The 20,871-nt window shown below is 46.2% G+C and overlaps 2 protein-coding genes across 2 annotated transcripts in view; both read left to right on the top strand.

Annotated features, from left to right (window-relative positions):
- GPR119 (G protein-coupled receptor 119) lies at positions 1–1,029 on the top strand. The gene has a single exon (XM_010225678.2). It carries the CDS (start codon positions 1–3, stop codon positions 1,027–1,029), a length of 1,029 nt encoding a protein of 342 aa, XP_010223980.1.
- Positions 1,030–12,026: 10,997 nt separating this feature from the next.
- ENOX2 (ecto-NOX disulfide-thiol exchanger 2) overlaps positions 12,027–20,871 on the top strand; it is a 31,737-nt gene continuing 22,892 nt past the window's right edge. Inside the window, exons 1-3 of the mRNA XM_010225669.2 lie at positions 12,027–12,177; positions 15,688–15,819; positions 20,354–20,509. Of these exons, the coding sequence (XP_010223971.1) occupies positions 15,723–15,819; positions 20,354–20,509 (253 nt within the window). The 5' untranslated portion in view covers positions 12,027–12,177; positions 15,688–15,722. The remainder of the gene's footprint in view (positions 12,178–15,687; positions 15,820–20,353; positions 20,510–20,871) is intronic.

Below are 20,871 nucleotides of genomic sequence, written 5' to 3'. Positions count from 1 at the left end.
ATGGCCACTTCAGCCTTCGGAGTCATCCTTGCTGTGCTGGCCTCGCTCATCATCTCTGCCAATGCACTGGTGGCCGTCGCCCTCTTTCGCCTCATCCAGAAGAGCGGATACAACGGGCTCTACTTTGTTCTTAACCTGGCCATCTCAGATGCCATGGTTGGCTTCACGGTCATCAGTCTGGCCATAGATGAACTTTCCCAGCCCTTTTATCCCTCCCAGACCTTCTGCATCCTGAGAATGGCTTTCGTGATCTTCTCCTCTGCTGCCTCCATCCTTTCCCTAACACTGGTTGCCTGTGACAGGCACTTGGCAATCAGGAAGCCTTTCCACTATTTCCAGGTGATGACAGGCCTGCGGGTCGGGGCGCGCTTGGTGGGGCTCTGGCTGCTTGCTGCCATCATTGGTTTCATCCCGGTTGCTGCCCCAGGCTTTCAGCACTTGTCCTTCTCTACCAAGGCCAGGTGCTCCTTCTTTGGAGTCTTCCAGCCAGGCTACTTGTTCATCGTCTTCTGTGTCGGCTTCTTCCCAGCGCTCTTTATTTTCATATACCTCTACTGTGACATGCTGAAAATCGCAGCCATACATGTGCAGCACATCCGGGAGGTGGAGCATGCAGGGCTGGCGGGTCGCTGCCGCCCGACGCGCACTACCAGTGACATGAAGGCCATGCGCACTGTAGCCGTGCTCACCGGCTGCTTCGCGCTGTCCTGGTTGCCGTTCTTCATCGCCAGCATCGTGCAGGCCATGTGCCCCGAGTGCTTCCCCTACCAAGTCATTGAGAACTACCTGTGGTTGCTGGGACTGTGCAACTCCCTCCTGAACCCCCTGCTCTACTCTTACTGGCAGAAGGACGTGCGGCTGCAGTTTGTCCAGCTGGCTGCCAGTGTGAAGAGGAGAGTCCTCCTTCACCTGGGGAAAGGCCCTCATTTCCACTGCAGAAGCACCAAGCCCCTCCCCGCCGTGTCCTGCGTGCAGCTCCAGGACTCGCACGGTAAGGAGTCCTGCCCATCTCCACCACCACAGTTGTGAAGCCCGGATGGAGAGGGGCTCTCAGACAGGGTGGGCCAGATGTAGGGTGCCAATTCCCAGCCATTGGCAGGACCAAACTCAAGCTTGCCTGAAACCCCGTGTGGCCCCAGAATGGCACCAGCTCCAAGGCACCCCAAATTGCAGGTGCCTGGGGCGCACATTGACTATGGCATCTGCTGGGACCAAACCCTCGGTACTTGGCTCCAAGGACGGTGATCCCTTGAACCTCCCTGTCCATCTTCCCAACCAGAGGTGGATGCCTCCTTTGCCCTACTACGTGCCTTTCCTCTGGCATCATCCACTCCATTGTCTTCACCCCCTTTGCCAGCTGCAGCACCCAGGCAGGCAGGGACCCATCCTAAATCTGCCCCGGACCATGAGCCCTCCCAAAAGCAAACTGCCACTCCTGCAGCCTGCTGCACGCCTGGGCGAGCTGCAGGACAACACAGGCTGAGCTGTTGCTGTTTGGCTTGGGTCGTAAAGCGAGTTAATGGGTGAACTGCCTGCGAGCAGAGCTGAACCACAGCACCAAGGGGAAGGGCTGCCTCAAAGCCTGGTGCAGAACAGCTGCCATGTCCCACGCGGCTGCAGGGCTGGATTCTGGGCCCGCAAGGGACGCTATGCACAGACACATCTGACGGGAGTGCAGGCCACTTAGCACACGTCCCATCCCACTGTGGTGATGATGTTCAGGACACTGACCCTGCCAAAGGGTGTCATGACTTTTAATTGCTTTTGGTGAGATCATGTCCATTTAACTCGTGTGAAGGGAAGAAAAGTTCCCTTAAAAGAGGTTTCTTAGATAAGACTAACTTGCCTTAATCTGAAAATGAGGGTGCCATGGCCAAAACGACAGTTTTCCATTTCTGTCAATTGCCCCGATGGCAGATATGAAGGTTCTGGGCCATATCCAGTCTGCAGCCAGAATCTGCCTTGGTCCCAAGGCTTTCCTCATCCCAGGAAAAGCAGCAAACAGAAAATGCCCTCCAAGAACAAGGTGCCTCACAGCACTTGCCACTTTGCCTGGGAAGGGCCTGAGACCAGATGCTACGTGGCAAGTCTTGTTCCTGACTCAACCTCATGGAGCCAAGCCCGAGATAAGGGCTCCACAGCAGCAGCATGAACGAGCAGCACTGTTGGCTGCGTGGGCCTGTGGCCAGCGTGGTTTCCCCATCACGGCTCAGCCCTTCCTCATCACGGCAGGGAGCGGGATGGAGAGAACACGCTCCTCCTCCGTGCTGCAGTGAAGAATCTCACTGAGCATCCTGCGCTGCCGCCTCCTCTGTCCATACACAGCGGGAGCTGGTGCTCGCACACAGCGGGAGTCAGAACTTGGTCTATGAGAGGTTCCTCGGGATCCCACGGGGATGGCCCAGGCCAGCAGCCGTTCCTGCCCGCCATGTGACATCGCGTCCCTCTCCTTGCTTGACCCTGAGTGCTTCTGTGCCACGGCTGCAGCACGGTGGCCGTGCAGGGACTCCATGGTACCCCATGCGGAGCATCACCCTGGTGCCCGAGAGCTTCGAGAGGTGGAGGGATGGCGGGGGAAGGAGCAGGAATGAAAGTTCCCGGCTGGAAGCCGTGAGGAGGGGGAGACGATGATGGGGAGCTTCTGCTGCTTGCTGCCGCATCAGCTCAATAAATCCCGTTCCTGCCAGCCTGGCTCGGTGTTCGTGGGGACGCCCGGGTCCCCGGGCTCCCGTGGCCCCCCCCCCCCTCGCGCGCATCGCCCCCTGCCGCCGTGGTGTGCGCGGCTCCTCCCGGCGGCTCCCCAGCCTGCTCTTCCCGCCGAGGCTGCCCCGGCAGCGACGGTCGACGGGGGCCCGGCGGGACCAGGGCGGTGGCGGGAGCCGGGGCGGGGGGGCGGCCCCGGGTCCCTCCGCCCCGCCCCGGCGGGGAGGCCGCGCCGTCCCGGCGTGCCGTGCGCACCGCGCCCCGCCCCCCCGCCGCCCGGCAGCCAATGGGCGGCGCGGGCGGGGGCGGGCGCGGCGGAGGGGCCGTTGGGCGCCCATGTTCGCGGAGGGCGGCCGCGGCGGCGGCCCTGGTCCCGGCCCGGGCGGTGAGTGCGGGCGGCGGCGGCGGCAGCGCGAGGAGCCCGCGCCGGGGGCGCCCTGCGGGGGGCGGCGGTGTCCCGGGGGCGGGGAGGGCGCCTGGCGGGACCGCGGCGCCTCGTCGCGCGCTTGCGTCAGGCCGCGGCGGGGCCATGGCGCTGCGCACAGCGAGTGCCCGGCGCCCGCAGGGCCTCGGCTGGGCCCCGGTTGCCGGCGGCCCCTGCAGCCGCGTCCGGGGTGGTTTTGTGGGGGCGGGGAGAGGGAGAGCTGTTTTGGGCGGAGATATCGTGTTTTATTTGAGGTCTCCAGGTGCCTTTTTGCTTCGGGGCGGGGAAGGGGAGGAGGGGAAGTTGAGCTCGAAACGTGGCCGGAGAGAGAGGGTGCTGGAAAGGTGAGGAAGCTGCTTGGCCGGCTGCCCCGTGTGCAAGCCCGGTTCCCTAAGAGCCATCTCTGGGGGAATGGGAACTAGCAGCTCCCTGCTCTTCCGGTTCCCAGCTCTCCCAGCAGCTTCTGACTCTTAACTAGTTGCGTTCCCAGCTCCTCCGGAGACCTGGCGAACTCCGCCGGCCTAGCCATGTTCCACAGCCTGCGCGTGCGTGCACGCGCCTGGCCTGTGCTTTTAAGGTAAAGCCGTGCATAGCAAATGCTGTTAATGTGAGCACTTCCCTGCTGGGATCCAGACAAAAGGGGAAGGGATTGTCCTCCAGCAGCCCAAATCCATGAAAATGCTCTGGCTGCAACAGATCCGCACATGTGCTGCTTTCCAGCTCCCCAGCATTTTATTGCTCAGCTCCAGGAATTGGGCATGGTGGTTTTTGACCCTGCCGAACATTGCCCGAGTGTGTAATGTGCTATTCCTTTGCTGTGTTCTGAGGTAGGCGTTTGCCCTGCAGGTGTTGGTCTCTTATTGCTTCAGCCTTTCATGTCCCTCCCTCTATGGAAGTGACTAGTTATCTTTTTCTATTTCTTAATGTTATACTTGAGGATTTAGCAACTTCTAATTAAAAAGCTTCTGTGCTAAGCTGTTGAAAGCTCTGTCTGAGCCACTGTAAGGTCAGGTTTCTTAGTTTAAGGTCATGGTCTTGGTGTCAGTGACTTTAGCTCATGGAGGGGATGAAGCTCCAAGTAATCGCAAAGATAAGGTGTTGCTAAAGAGGCATCCCGTAACCTTCCAAAGATGGTGTGAGATTTCTCCCCTAATCCCCAACTTTTCTACTGACATTCCTGTAATGCCAGCGTGGCCGGCCCAAAGTGACACTTCCCCACAACATCCAGCTGCTCTTCTGGCAGCCAAGGCCTCGGTGTTCCAGTGCTCCCTGTGGTTGTGTGGCCGTCTCCCAGCCCGAAGGCTACATCTGCCCTTCTGAAAGGCCCTTGTTTGGGGAGCACTTCTTGTCCTGTCCTCAAAAGAGGAGCATCTGAGCACATCTCAGAGCACAGTGTGAGTGCTACTGGCAGGATGGCCTCTGGGGAGAGCCCTTTTATCTCTGTACGGGAGGGATCTCGGTGCTTGAATTAGAAACTGCCCGTGATTAAGCAGATTCCTTTTTGAGCCCTGAGACTTGCTGCTGTGTATCTTAGCTTCCAAAGTACAGCTGGGTACATTCCCTAAACGCATGGGTCAGTGTCAAGCAATTTTGGGATGTTGTGTTGAAGAGGAAGGTGGTTTGGTTGAGTGATTTGAGTATCTGAGGGATAGTCTGCTGAGGAATATGTAGCGAGCTGGCCTGGTGAGCAGGGCATACAGGCTTTGTGAGGGCTGGTACACCACATGAAAGCAAAGACTGTTATCTTCTTTTGTATCTGTAAACATGTAGATGCACCCTGGTAAATATTTTTTCTTTTTCTCTCTTTTTTTTTTTCTCTTTTTTTTTTATTTTGTGAAGGTCGTGGTGTGCTTTGTACAACACTAAATCAAAATGCTCCAAGATCTTTGCTTCAACACAACTCATGTGACTTGCTCAAATCTCTGTGCTTTTGCCTCTGATTTGGCTGTGGTTGGCCAGTAGACCCTGTTTGTTGGAAATATGGCAATATTGCCTCAGTATTGTTTCAGTATTACTGCATGTCATGTCATCAGATTTGGAGTACATGACCCTTTGTTTTTCTTATGCTGCCCTTCTAGAGTAATTAGCTTGTCTGAATTTAATGTTTCTTTTGAGGGTGAGCTTTCAGAATGAAGGGAAGCGACCTGTGTATCCCTTATCTTTAGGGATTACTGAAACTTGATCTTTCTGTGCAAAGACAACTAATCTCAGGCATGCAAATAGGTTTATTTAACTGCATGCCAGTGCTTAAATCACCGATGTATGAAATCCCCTGTAAATTCAGATGTACATACTGCTAATCACTCCTCCACCTGCTCTTTTTCCTCCTTCCCCACGGTTCAAGAATCAGCCCATAAGTGTCACTCACTGGAGACTGATGGTGACACATGTCGCAGCGCTTTGCAAGCTCAAGTCTCAACCTGTGTGTGCTCTTGATGCCTGGGCTTTTCCTGCCCAGTTCTGGGGATGGGAAGCAGGGTGCTAGTTTAAACTGTCCTTGCGATCCGCCTTCCTTTTGTGCTCTGTGCTGGAGCTCAGCAGCTTGGAGGGAGCCGAGCTCTAACAGAAGCTCTGCGTGGGACTTGGACTGTTAAAATTAAATCTGGGAGCAGCAGGAAAACTGGCTGCTGAAATACTTAAATATTATCAGCATCTTGCCATGTTTCTGTTACAATACGCAGGTAAAGTATATGTTTTGTCCAGCTTTCTTGAAAGCGTGCTTGTCTCTGATGCTTTTGAGGTGATCGTTGTAGAAATATAGGATTATATGGGGTTGGCGAGATAACTGTGAAAGCATGACTGCTGCTTCAGCGTGCTTGGGAATCTATACAAAGTGCTTATCTGCTAAACTGGTGATTATAAAGCTCTAACCATGACATTTAAGCTGGGAGTAGAGTGAAAAAGAATGCACAATACTTACTGAGGCTTCTAACTCGGGAGATCAGCTCGGAAAGCAAATGTTTTGCATCAGAATTCAACTTGAGCCTGTTTTTCTTCTCTCCTTTCCATGTTGTCATCTTTTCTTTTTGCTTTGTATGATTGTTACATTTTGAGGTCTCATAGGTAGTTCAGTTTTTTTCTGAAGTGCATTTCTTTAGATCTTAAAAGAAATAGACAGCAGTTTAGCATCCAGGTTTTCTAACTAACTTTTCTAATCATGCGAAAAATGGAGTACTATTCAGGTTGAACAATCCTTATTTCAGGTATTTGCTGATGTCTGCAAAAGGTGAAACTGTATTTATAGTAAAACCTATGTCAGCTCAGCTGAGTTCCCCCTGATGTGAGTGTAACAGAAACTGTGGTGTAAGCATATACACTATTCAAATGTGAGATTAAAAATGCTATTAGAAGGCAGGATATCACTCACATTTTATTTTAAATTTCTTTGAGTTTTGGAGATGGGAATCTGTGTACATCTGTGTGTGTTTTTATTAACTAGATGGACATCAGGGAATGCTCGAGAATCCAAATTACAGCAGTACGAAATTGTTGTGCAGTGCCGGTTAGAGCACATACCTGCAGACAGAGCTTGTGTTGTCACTTAATTGAATGTTTGTAAACCCATCGGGAAAGTTGGTCTTGCAAAAATCTCGAAGTGTAAACCCTGTTGAGGCAGTGTTTTAGGTGGTCCTGGCAGAAGAACCTGCGGACGATACGCTGCACAAACTCAACTTCCACATAGAAATGTTGCCCGCATGTTCAGCTTGTGGTAGTATGAATTATGTAAAAAAAAAAATGCTTTTCAATTAAAAATTAGATTCCCCCCCCCCCCCCCCAGATTTTTAATGTAGTTTAAAATTGAATGGCAAAGTTCTGTCCGTGAGAACTTGTAGTTGGAAAATGAAGTACTCTCAAGGCCCTGGCACAGGGCGTGGTAAGGATAGATACTTGCCTTGATTTATGCCTGGAACATTCAGATCTTCTCTGTCTCTGTTCAGGCCCTTTCTAAACCTGTGCAGTGAAAGCTAGAGCCATATATAGCATCAGTTCAGACCCAAATCGATGACTGCCTGAAGTGCTAGGCAAGTCTATGCAATATTAATGCTAGTAAGTACTGGCAGGTGACTGCTGTAAGTCTTAAAATGCGAATAGGTGCAACTCATAAAGATCCACAGAAACCTGCTGTTCCCAGGAACAGGAAACCTTACTGATAGTTATTTCCTACTTATCTTTAAACACTTTTTTTTTTTTTTTTTTTTTAAAGAAATTAAGACATCATCTAGCCCAGTTAATGGGTTCTCTCCCTGTATTGTGGCAATTTCTGATAGAAGAATGTTATTCTTCAAATCCTAGGAGAGACTGGCTAAAACTGGTGGTTCTCTCGAGTGGCTGACACTAGTCTGATGTTCACCAAAATCCTATTTTCTTTGCTCTTGTCTTCTAGGTGGCACTTCACTGCAATTTATTGGCTTTGGTTATTTCTGCTTTTCTAAGCTGACTCTCCAGAGAGCTTCAGTACAACTCTGACATCCACTCCTGTGCTGTTCCCTTTCTTCCCTAGTTGGCCACCGCAAAGTAGCCAAGGATGCTTTGTTTAGGTCAGAGCAAAGGAAAAATGCTTATGCTGTGGAATATCTGCATAGCTGTGTTGGTTGATTCTTCTGGCTACCTTGCAGAAATTTAGTCTGAATCTACTCAAATATGATAGCATGCTTCTCTTTCAGAGCACTCACAGCATGTGTAGTGTATGTAGTCGCTAAGTTGTAGATGTAAAAGATTAGCTTTAAAAGCAAGCAAGTCCAATTTTTACCTTTCTGATGATGTCTAGGCATAATAAAAGAGTATGTGCAATGAGAAGGGTAGCTCTAAAGCTATTCCTGTGTTGGGAAATGATAGTTTTGGAAGAAAAACACAATGAATTGGAAATAATTTTTACAATCAGGGTGCTAACATTCCTTCTGTCTTCACTTGGTGTGTTTGTAGCCTTGTACTGAAACAATAGCATTTTAGCTCCTTAAACCTTTCCTTCCTGTGAGTCCTTGCACTTGGAGGTATATCATATTGGCCACCTCAACATTATCATGGAAAGTACATCATTTGTCTTCCATGTAGTGGTTGGGGTAAAGGCTATAGGAAAGTGAATCTTTTTCTGGAAACCTGTGAGCACTGTACTAATTTCGGCTTTTTTTTTTTTTTCCCCATTTCCGTCATTGCATGATGTAGCTGTTTTGAGATTGTTCTGTAGAACAGGACAGTTACGTGGTTTGAGTTGGGAGAAAAACAACAAATCCAAACCAAACAAATTCCCAAAGCCCTCCAGCAGGATCCAAATAAGGATTTTATCTCTGATTTGATGTGGCTCAACTAAAAAAAAAAAAAATTGCAGCAGTATAGCTTATGTGGCTTGATGACACAGTGAATCTAGGTCTGGCTTTCCAGACCTGGTACCGTAATCATGCACTGTGTTCATAGCTGAGCATTAATCTGACACCGTGAATTTATACCAGCACAAAAATGCTGCTACATTCACGTCTAGGGATCAAATGTTGCATCTGTTAGAGAGCGTATCAGATTATGCTTAATGGAGTGTCCATAAATAATTTTTTTTTTTTTTGAAAGTGGAATATCTGTGAAGTGGCTGGAGTAAGCCTGTGGCCTGTTGTCCCGGGACTGCAGGGTCTAGTTATCTTTACAGTGCTTTTGCTGTGTTGTACCCACATCTCTCGCAGCTCTTTGTGCAGATGGTCAGCTCTTGGTGGTCAGAAATGGATTTGATGAAGGGATGCTGAGCTGGACGTATTCTTGTACTTTAGGTGGTTGTCGATGTCACTGGACTTCACCTAACTCCAAAGCAACTCCAGAACCATAGCTTGTTACAGCTACCCGAGGGTACTTCATATGACTACCCATTCACCCTTCATAGAGGGGTACTCTAAGCTTATGGTAATTTGTGAGGGGATTTTTATCATGTTTTGCCTGGGATAAATAGGTACTGCACCCCGTGACCATGTTCCTGAATGCTTTCAGTGCCCAGAGATGTTTCCAGCCCACTGCCACTTGCAAAACATCTCTTACTGCCCCAGGCACCTCCTTTCCTCCTGCTCTGGTTATTTGCTGGTCTTCGGTTTCTGGTTCCAGCTACTGCTTCCCTTTACTGGGAAGGAGGGTCCCTCATTTTAGTAACCAATTTGAAACCTTCTGTTTGTAAGATTGGGAAAACTAGAAGGTGATTATATGTGAACATCATCTCTTGTTCATCCTCCTGAGTGTTTGTAGGATGCGGTGCGATTGTGCTTAAGCCCTAGAGCGTTTTGCTGTGATCTTTGCTGAACACCTGACATTTCTGCACGTAGTTTACCTAAAATTAGTACTTGGACCCAAAAGAGGTATCGTATTCATGAACCAGGCTGTTGTACATTGAAATGACTGTAGAGACAAAGATCAATAACAAAGATGTTTATAACCTTATTTATTTTATGTTTTTAGGCAACATGAGGGGTTAAGTGTATTGTAGAGAGGACAACTTGTGATTGCTCTTTCATGCTGGGAGTTGACCGAAATCTATCTCTGGAGAAGACCTGTTAGGAGAAGAGGTGCCCCAATCCATAACATTATTGTAAAGACTGTTACCACAACTGTAATGCTGACGTGCTTCTGGAATAACCTTCCCTTTGGTTAGTTTTCCTGACTCAGGAGTGCATTTGCCGTTAATGCAGAACTCCCCTTTCAGGGGAACTTTCACAACTGTAAGATGACACATAGCAGCAGATCCATAACATGCTCTCATAGCACCCCTATAGACAAAATAAAATGGGATGAACAGGAATCTCGGAAAGTACAGCAAAGGGAAATGTCAAGTCCTGCAGCTGGGGAGAGGTAACCTGATGCATAAGGACACATCAGGAGCTGACGTCCTGAAAAGCAAGATTGCAGAAAAGGTTTAGGGAGTTCTGGTGGATGGCATGTTGACCCTGAGCCAGCAATGTGCCCTTGTGGCAATGAAGGCCACTGGCATCCTGGGCTGTGTTGGGAAGAGTGTTCCCAGCAGGTCAAGAGAGGGCACAAACTGAAACACAGAAAATTCCTTTGATTTTATTTTATTTTGTTAACTGTGAAGATGGGCAAACACAGAAACAGGTTGTCCGGAGACACAGTGGAATCTTCATCCTTGGAGATGGCAACCTGCTCAGGTTAGCCTTACTTTGAGCAGAATGGTGGACTGGATCTGTGGAGATCCCTTCCAACCCCAAGTGTTGTGTGATTCTGGAATGTGCTGCTAAAGAAGAGAATGACTGGCTTTCCCAGTCCTTGTTGGTGTCCACACTGCACTTGATTCATATCTGAATTTTTCAGCAGCTCTTTAATTCATTGGAGATAGGTTCAAGCATGCTAGTGGTACTTCCCAGTACTTTTGAGTCATGTTTTAAAAGACAGAAGTTAACTGATGCACAACATTGAAATGTGATCTGAATCTATTCAGTTTTACCTCTTTATCAAAGAATGGGGAAACCAAGAGTACTTTGATTTTGTTATATATGCTTTTTGGCCTTGTAGACTGTAGTTTACTTTTCCTGGTAGACTGTTCAAATACTATTGGTAATGTCATGTGCTCTTTTCATTCATACTAAGCAAGAAATGTGTAGCTGTTCTAATATAAATCATGTCTTACATTTGGTATGTTTAACTTGACTCATTTGAGGTGCCTGACTCTAGGTTTGTGACTTGCTTCCACCATGGTAGTAAGTTGGAGCTGGTAGTTCTAGTTTTGCCCTGCAGTGAGTTGTTACTGCTGCCTGTGGCATAGTTCCCTTAACCAGACGTGGGTCAATGTAGGTGCTCCTTGAGGAGAGAAGGATTGGGCTCTTAAGCTGAGACTGTGCATATAGCTTGGTGGTTGGTTGTAAAGACAGCCCAGTGTGGCCAGATCTTCTCCTGCAGACCAGTTGATACTACTTGGCTGAATCCTACTCTGGCTTGTGAGTAAGAATCTTTTTTTTGGTTTTACATTATTCTTTCTTGTAGTATCTGCCCTTTCAAGGTTTAGGTGTAGCGCTAAAAATAAGTTGATTTTTCAAGTTGTCTTTTTATTTCTTCTGACAGTGTCGAAACAGTTAGAAGTGCATTCGTTTTGATGGCTTAACTTGAGCCTGCTCTGTGGGATTTTCAGCAGAACTTCTGTCACCCTTGTCTTGCCTAGAGTACAGAGTCCAGCAGCACACTAAGTCCCTGGCATGGGACTTAGTTATTCAGCCCTGGTGAGGCCATGTCTGGAGGAGTAGGTCCAGTTCTGGGTTCCCCGGGACAAGAAGAGTAGGGAGCTACGGGAGCAAGTTCAGTGAAGGGACTGCTGAGATGACTGAGGGCCTGGAATATCTCTCCTATGAAGAAAGGCTGATAGAGCTGAACCTGTTCAGGCTGGAGAAGAGAAGACTGAGGGGGGGATCTTAGTGCATATTAACATATGAAGGGAGGATGTTAAGAGGATCAGACTCTTCAGTGGACCCCAGTGACAGAAAGAGAGCCAGTGGACACAGACTGAAACAGAGGAATTTGTTTCTGAACATGAGGAAATAGTTCTTTGCTGTGAGGCTGTCTGAGCCTTAGAATAGGTTGTCCAGAGGTGTTGTGGAGTCCTTGGCCTTGGGAGATGTTCAGAAGCCTTCCAGAATGTGGTCTAGGTAACATTGTGCGGGGTATTTGGACTTGAGGATCTCTGAATGTCCCTTGCAACATCAACTGTTCTGTGATTCTGTAATGTCTGTGAGTAGTGTTTTAGACATACCTCAATGTGATATTAAGATCAGATGTAGCTGGGGAAAATAAGCTTGTCCCAGCAGCCTGAAGGGCTTATTGTATCTGATATTGGGCATTTTATTTTTTTATGATTATTTATTTTTTTATTACTGTTATCCTGAAGCATCACAAACTCATTTAAAGAAGGTCTCTGAATGTGTTCTCTCTTTTAGGCTTAAATCAGCTGCCCTTTGATCCTGCCAATAACAACAAACCTCTGCAGTTCAGTAATGCAGCTGGCCCTCGGGTGTCAGAAAGCCCAGCTGAGAATGGAGGTGACCCAAGCAAGAAGAGAAAGAGAGCAAACATTCCTCCAGGTGAGCCATGCAGGAACTCAGTGGTTAGCAATAGAGAAGGGAACTTTAAGCATAGACTGAGAATGGCTGCTGTCCTAAGACATTAAAGCAGAAATAAAGTTCTTGTTAGGCACATCCCTAAGGGAGGTGCTAACTCCTGTTTACAGTGTTCTTGGTTCCAAGCTTGCATGGCCTCAGATGAGTGCTTGTTGCTGTTTTTTCAAAAAAAGAAAAGCAACTCTGCCTTGTTTATTTTTGCAAAATGTTGCACTTATCCCAGAGGATTTGTTCTTTTCTGTAATTGGATGATACCTCAATACTAAAAGCATACCCATGATGAAAGATAGTTGCTATAAGGCAGCACAGCCCGAGTAACTGGAGACATTAGAGTTTAAGATAATGTAATAAATAGATGATAGTAACCTTTGATGTTATAATGTTGATGGGACTAGGAGTCTGACAGAAGTTGCTATCTAAGAAAGTTTCCATATTTTTCTCAGAGTGATGGGGAAAAAGCAGCCTCAATCCTGTGATTTATATTAGATTTGAAAACTGCAGTCTTATTAATATGACTGGGGAAAAATGGTATCTGCTTTTGGCAAGGAGATGGTATATTATATACTAAATGATATCCAACCAGATGTTTCTGGTTTCCTCTGCTTTCTCTTGGTGGCAGGAAAGAGACTCTGAAGGGAGCCTCCTCTTTCTCTCTGGGGAAGATGAGGTATCTTCCATTTCTGTGCTATCACAGGTATTTTAGTCTGAGAGCACCTTCAGTCTTCTTGGATGTAGAGATAGTGTGATCGTGTAGTCACTTGAAGTGTCACTTGCCCTGAAGTTGGCATCCAGGACTGTTTACACTAGGACAGGAATCCATTTTGTTCTTTATAACTTGCAATTCCCTTACATGCCTGGAGGTCCATAAATGTTTGAAGTGCTGCTTGCACATGCCCAGCACACGTGCAACAGGCAGCCTGTTTCTCTTGCACTGAATTGTCTCAGCGTGGATCTGTTTTTTTAAGCATCAAAATCTGATAGAACAAAAATCAGATCAAAATCTGTCTGAAATGCTGACCTAAATTCCTTGAGCTGAGCCACGCAGCTGTAACTGCACGGACCTGAAATCACACTGGCAGTCTTATAGGTTGTGTTAACACAACCATGATCTGCCCAGCCTGTCATCCTGAAATCTCATTTTCATTGGGACATCTTTTACTGGATGCAGAGATGTGAGAGAAGGACCTTGCCCATCTTGAATATCCTATAACTGCCTTATTTGTTGGACATATGATAATGGACGGGGGCAGGTATGCTTGAGATAGGTAAGTTAATCACTCTTATGCTGAGTGCACCATTTGTCCTTTTGCAGTGGGATGATCCTTGGCGTTAGTGCATTGCCACCCCTCTTAGGGATTTTCTCTTTCATGCTGATGCCTTTTCTTCTCCCTCTATTTTTTTGTTTTAATTGGCAACCGCTAACTCCGTAATCTCCCTTATGTTCCTCTGGGTTCCCTGTTTCTCTCATCTTGTGTGACACAGTAGCCTGTGCACTCTCTTGTTTGCAGATGAATGTTGATAGCTAAAGTCCAGTGATGGTCCAGTTCTTCCAAAACACATTGATTTAAGCTGAGACAGTTCAGCAATTTTTCAGGCAAAGTGGGCAGCTGAGTGCTTGAAACATGACTGAGGGAGATGGTGTACACAGGTAGGGAATGTTGCGGATTGGAGAATTTATGCAATCATAGAAGGGTTGAAGTTTGAAGGGGTCTCTAGAGATCATCAGTCTAACTCCCTTGCTCAAACAGGGCCACCTATGGTGTGTTGCCCAAGCTTGTGTCCAGATGACTTTTCAAGAATGATCTTCAAGAATGGAGACTCCACAACCTCTCTGGGCAATCTGTTCTAGTGCTCAGAAGCTCAAAAGTGGGGATGGAAAACGTCCAACAGGATCCAAATTTGTATGTGTTCTTATGTTGAGACAAAATGATTGCTCTTCAGTGTGTTTCTTGGACTTGCTGAAAAATCACCCTGCATGTATGTCATCCATATGAAACCCATGTTGCAGTGTGATCTGTTTAGTCCCTGGTGGTGTTATTTCCTCTAATTGGTGAAGGGATACTATAATTAAGTATGTGTTTCCTTCACACAAAGACTGGGATGTGCTATAGATCATGCTCATTCTGTAACCACCCATCTAATTGTGTTGTAACACAACCCTTGTGAAATGAGGGATAGCGATTGATTATATTACAAAAACATGTTGTGCTTGAGGTGAGATCACATCACCAAAAATTAGAGAGCTGCCTTTTCTTTCTTTTTTGTGATGTTGTGTGTTTTTCTTCTGTTCCTGCTTCCTTGACTTGACTGAGTTGTGTATTTGAAGTGTTTTGCATGTCGCATTGGAGTTAAAGAATATCGTGCTTTTCCCCAGTTGGTGGGATTTGTCAGATAAGGAAAAAAAAATAGGTTTTTAAAAGTAGGTTAAGCCTGAATGTGATGTGGACATTTGGCTAATGGTATAAAGCTTGGCCATTGTATAACGTGCAGCAAGTCATTTATTCAATATCTTTTATTGCAAAGGCTGGAAGGAGGGTGAAGCAGAGCTAGGGCTTGACCTCGGCTTTGCTTACATTAAGCTGAGCTCGTGATTTAGGCAAGAAAGTTTTTTTTTTTTTTTTTTTCCCTCCCCTCTCAGAAGTGGCCTAAGGGAGCTGTGGTTCGGGCTTGCCGCCAGGGTAGAGGGGATATTTGAGCAAATTGAACTTATCTTTCCTCTTCTCTGAGGCCAAGAGTAGAAAAGGGAGCTAGATTTGTGTGTGTGTGTGTGTGTGTTTGGGCACCTACCTCTAATTCCCAAGGCTTACAAACAGAAAGAACAAGAGGCTTGGTGGTGGAATGTTGAAGTACCGACTAAAAGTCTGGTGGATCCAGCTACCTAAACTCAAAACTTCTTCAATGATGTATTAAGCTACATGTTTGTATAACATTCGTAGTTTTACTTGGACTGGCAGGTAACTGCTAGTCTTTGAGTAAGTAAAAGTGATACTGCTGTTGTTGGAAGCATAAAGTTATTATTTGCTTCCTTTCTCTTTTTGGCATAGAAGAAATATCTTCAAATGCAGAGAATGTTTCTACTGTCTAGAGCATGTTGGTCACCTCTGAATTCAGTGTAATCTGATGATTCATATCTGCTGAATTTTTGTCCAAGTCCATAAATCTCTTGGAGGCAAATGAGGGACATTTCTGACGTTCAAGTAGCGTTCCTTCAAGGCTTCTTAGAGCTGTTTATCGTAATGAGGGAATTGTCATTTAGATGTGCTTGGAAGGCAGTGTTTTCATAGACCTTGCTTCTGTGAAATGTCCTCTATGCAGCAGGAATGACTGCTTTTTTGTTTTTTAAATACACTGACCTATGTGCCAGGATCAAATCTGTTTTTGGTTGCTGATACAGCAGCACCTTGCTGGGCGACATATGCCCTGCAGAAGATGATGCTCTGAGATCTAACTCGCTTTTTCCCCCCCTCTTTGCAGATGGTAGCAGAAATCTAAGCCTGGACTCCATTCCGATGGGCTTGCCGATGTCGGACCCGACTGCCTGGGCCACTGCGATGAACAACCTTGGGATGGCTCCTATGGGAATGACAGGACAGCCGCTTCTGCCTGGTATGTGAATATGTCCAGACTATGCCCTCATTTTCCTTTCAAATATGTCTTCAGGAAGCGTCTCTCAACTGTATAAGGTTATGGTTATTTTTTTTAATGCCTTAGGCATTTATTGACTCTATTTGAAATGCATTAAGGTCTACAAGTGATTTATTTAGAAGTCAGTGGCTTAAAACCGATTTCAGAAGAAATGAGAATACTTATTTATTCATCCAAAATGTATTTTTGTGGATTACCCACTAGATTCTCTGCAGTGGGCCAGCCAGAGTAGGCACTGAGAGGCATCTGCAGAGCTAAGAATAGATATGTTATTTGATATGATTGGTTTTCTAAGCTGAACTCTCTTGGAACTCCTTAAACTGTAGGATGTGGGGGATAAAGAAAGAGCAAAGAGGCAGTAAAATGGATATAGTGGAAGTTATTGAAGGATTCTGCTTCAGAAAGAACCATCTTGCAATACAGAGTATATGTGCATGGGTGCAGCAGCCTATCCAGGGTCTGTGAAGGAGCTCCCATGGTAACTGAGCTGTGCTGTGCCTGGTTTCCCAGTGCGGTGGCCTGGTGCATCAAAATCTTGAGGGGGGAAAAAAAAACACTGTTTCAGTGCCACTTGAATAATAAACTCTCAGAAGATGCCTGAGTAAGCAGCTACTCACCTGGGGAGAGAATGTCTGTGTTGGCAGTACTCTGCAATCCTGTTCTCCTCTTACAGCACAGAGCAGGTGGTTTGCTGTACAGTGGATACTATATTTATCTAACAGCATCACTTGGCATATTTTCTATGCTGTCTGTACTCTTCTGTCCCTGAAGCCTTGTTTCACATTTGTCTTTGCTGTATGAGATTTTCTTTTCATGTCTTTCTCCCATTCTCAGGCTTCTGCTGAGTAAAATCATAGAAATCATCTGCTCTGTGCTGGGACAGTACACAAGTTTGAAGGCAGTCTCTGATTCCCAGCTATAAAAATAAAGAAGGCTTTTGGCATTGACCAACACTGACTTGGATGCTTTAGGATCTGGTGTTCAGCAAACAGCGCAGACACAGATACCATTTTAGGAGCCAAATGGCTTTTCCTGATCTGACTGCAAAATGTTTCTTAAGTTCTTAAACACTCTAAACATGATTACTCTAAAAGATAAGAGGTAATGGGAGCTTGATGTGCCTTGGGCTGTCTTTGCTGAAAGGCATGTGGGATTAAAATTTCAAGTCTCAGTAAAGAATGTCTAAAAGTGCTTAAGAGTGTACTAGCCTGTGGTTTTTTTGGTTGGTTGGTTGTTTTTTTTTTTTTTCTGTGGATGGAGTATAATGTGTAGTTATGGAAGTGCTTTGGTAGGACTTTGCCATCAGACCAAGCAGACCATCTGCTTTTATTATGTTATCTTAAAACTCTGACTCATCTTAAGGTGTTGATGTGCTACATCTTTCACTCCATGCAAGTGCTACCAACTTTGAAGGCTATCACAACTTTCACCGAGCAAGTACCTTACAGGCCTGAGATTTTCAAACTCCTTAAATCCCAAGAACTTCTTGTTTTCTTCTTTATTTTTTGTTTGCTTTCGCAAATGAAGATGGTCTCTTCTGCATTTGCTTCTTAATCCTCTCCAGGGCTGGCCTTTAGCCACTGGCTCTGCTGCTTGACTGAAAAAGCAGATCTCTAAGCAAGCTGGCAGCTTGCTGGCATTTGCATAGTGCCGGTTGAGCAATGAACAGTAGGTCTCACTTGTCAAGCAGCCGCAAATCCAAAGGCTTTGGGTCCTGTTTCCCCTTGTATGCACACTTTGTACCTTTATTTATAATCTTGCTGGTTCTCTTGCTTCTGGTTATTGTATCCATTCACCTTTTCTGAAGGTTGTTGGCCTACCTCAGTCAGGGAAGCAACTGGCCTCACTTCCTCCTCCCTCAGATTTCTTAAGCGGCTCAGTTATTTGGCAAAACTTGCCCTTTTCATTCCTGCCTGAGAACTTTCCTGGGTTGGTGTCCATATTCACTGCTATCAGCTAACCTTGAATCTTTGAGTAACAAGTTACAAGGGCAAGATGATTGCTTGCGTTCATGGGCATGAAGATGTATAAAATGTCATGAGACTGAATTTAGAGGGTGGCATAGGCTGACCCATGGCCCCTCTCTGTAGGGCCAGGCCGAACAGTGACCATCCTGCCAAAGATGGTGGAAAGAGGACACAGCAAGGTACGTTTCAGCAGTCTTGATGCCCGCTAGTGTCACGTCTCTGCAGAAGCATGATGCATCCTCCTTCCCAAAGACAAAATTTATCTCTGTTCACCTCTGATATTTGATGGTCCTATCCTCTGTTCCTATTTTTTTTTTTTTTTAACTTCCTTTTCTCCCTGCCTTCTCCCAGGCACCACTGAGACCAGCTCTTGGTCTTGACTTCTGTCAAAAGATGCTGAGATGACAACTGGCTCTTACAGAGGATCATCATCAACTTGACCTTCCTTTGCACTTTGCAGCTCCAGCTCCCCACCTCCGTCTTCCACACTGTCTCAGCAGCAAGGGCTTTGGCCCTTCCTCCCTCTTTCTTGCAGCTCCTCTTATCAGGCAACTGTAGGCCATCTCAACCATGACTTTTGTAGGAGTGACAAGGCTGGATTACAGAGAAAGACAGTGTCCTCAGGCCACGTTTCCAAGTGTCATGGCTTCATTTTCACTCCCTACAGGAAGTACATCAGGGCTGCTTCCATTGCCTGCAGCATGACAGGGCTGTTTGGCAGAAGCCAGAAGCATCCGTGAAAAGAGAGAGAGAGGTAACAAGCACCCCTGTCTAAGCATTTGGGATCTAAAAGCTGTATTAGTAAGTGGAAGCTTAGGATGTGACCTTTCGCAAGTGCTCTTGCAGCCCTGCAGGAAAGGGGCTAACTTTGCTCGTTGAACTTTAGCTTGCCTTCAGCAACCTTTGTTTCACCTTGTATCAAGATGTTTCTCTGTCAGGACTTGGTCTTGTGGTCGTGGAGCTTCACCAGCTCCTCGTATCTCCCCGAGTTCTCCCCTATCACAGCTACCCACAAGGTAACCTCCATCTTGGACTTCAACTTCAGAAGATGTGAGTTCAGCCTGCAGAGATCTAGGATGGGGTATTCTCTCCTAACTTGGTCTTTCCTAGGTAGAAACTGTAAGTTGAGACTCTGCTCAAAAAACTCCTAAGTATTTTTAATTTCAGAGCAAATTGCCACAGAAGAGATTGTAGTGCTCCAGGACAGTAGTAATACAGGGATAGCATTGATCGTTCTGCCCGAGTGTAACCCTTAACCTAAAAGTTGAGCCTTACAGCCCTTCTTTCCCCTGGGAGCCTGTATCCAGTGTAAAGTTCAGTGGCATCATACACCATTGCTGTGTGAAGTAGTAGGGCTGCCTGTGCAGGCTGCTGAGCACGGCCCTGTCTATAGACAGAAAGACTGATGAGATTGTTTTTTGTAGGAAGCTATGAACTGAAGGTGTGCAGGTTTCTTTTGAGAGAGGTGAAAATACTATTTTGAATAGCTGCAAGCATTGTTGTTTGCTGTTTTCAGCAGTGTCATCTCTGAAACCTGCTAATGAAAGCTTGAAATTCTACAGCTTTGCAAGTTGGGTGTCACAAGCTAGGTCCACCAGTGTAAGCTGTCCATGGATAAGCAGTAGTTAAAAACTAACATACTTGGTAAGGCATTCATTTCATATGGATTTCTCATAATCTAAAGGGATCTTGAGTCTTGCCTAGTGTAGTAATTTGTCCTAAAGGTTTCATAGTAAAAATGTGCACTCTGATCAGCTGGGACCAATGCCAGCTTAGCAACAAAGGAAAATGCTACCTCTGCACATTTTCCTTGGTTCCATCTACATGTAATTTTCCCCTGTGCCTTGCAAAGTTCATTTTTGTCTTTCTACATCTTAAATAGGTAGCCCTGGTGGTAGCAGTTGTCCTTACAGAAAATAAATGTAAAACTAGACTAAAATGCTACTTTTTCAGGTATAATCTGAATATAGCTAACTGAAAGCCTAGAAACAAATTAAATAGGGTAAAGCCTATTGCCACTCTAGGTGATATTTAATAATAAAGGTTTTCCTTAAATACTTCTGTATATCTCACCTAGGATTTCTCTGGTGCCTGAGCTGGGGAGTTAAAATTCATACCTGTCTAGGTTGCAAGGTGATGCTCTTAATCCTGTGTTAAGAAGCAAAGTGTGTACTATTTATTTTGATACTGCACTGAGTTTGGTTTCACACTGTTAACTTACGCCACCACGACAGAGCATTTATTGTGAAAGATGTTCTCGCTAGGTGCAGGATAGAGGTATCTGTGAAGTGGGGAAGTGTTTGACGAGGAAACTTCTTTTGCTGAGATGATCAACAAGGAAATAGTTGCCAAAAAAAAGGTGGTTTCAAGGGGACAGATTTCAAGTTTGAGTAAGTTGAATCTTGATGCTCCCTTGCTATAGCGGCTCAGCTGTTTTTTCCTAACACAGGGGTGAGTATAGTCTTGATGAACTATTTTTTTTGTATGAGTCCAAAATAACTGACTTGCTCATTGTCTTCCCCACCTAGATTTTGATCCTGCCCTTGGCATGATGACTGGAATCCCTCCAATCAACCCCATGATGCCAGGCCTTGGGATCGTCCCACCTCCCATCCCCCCGGACATGCCTGCTGTGAAGGAGATCATTCACTGCAAAAGCTGCACTCTCTTTCCACCTAACCCACGTAAGGGCCTACTTATGTGTTGTCCTGTTTCTTCTTTGCACTCAGGAGTGATAAGGGATCTCTTCCTCCCTGTGTGTGTGCCTAAATATATATAATCTATAAATATACATAAAAATCTATATGTTAGAGAAGAGCTGTTATGTCTCCTGGGCTGTGCAACTCTGGGGTGAGACACTATGGATTAGGTGACAGCAATGGGAAGGTCCGTTCTTGCCATTGAATGTTTCTCATTGCAACAAATAGTCTTTTTCAGCTGTAAGATATGGACTAGTGAAGATAATATTCTTGACCCTAGATATTTGGATTCTAGTTTTCTTGGGGTGATACTTGCCTGTGTAATTTAAGGCTTCAAGGATGGCAAG

This window comes from Tinamus guttatus, unplaced genomic scaffold (assembly GCF_059628265.1).
Source record: "Tinamus guttatus ecotype Peru unplaced genomic scaffold, ASM5962826v1 Tinamus_guttatus_pri_ptg000287l, whole genome shotgun sequence".
In the NCBI taxonomy this organism is placed as follows: Eukaryota; Metazoa; Chordata; class Aves; order Tinamiformes; family Tinamidae; genus Tinamus; species Tinamus guttatus.
The sequence above is the reverse complement of the archived record's forward strand: the minus strand, read 5'-3'. Positions and strand labels throughout refer to the sequence as shown.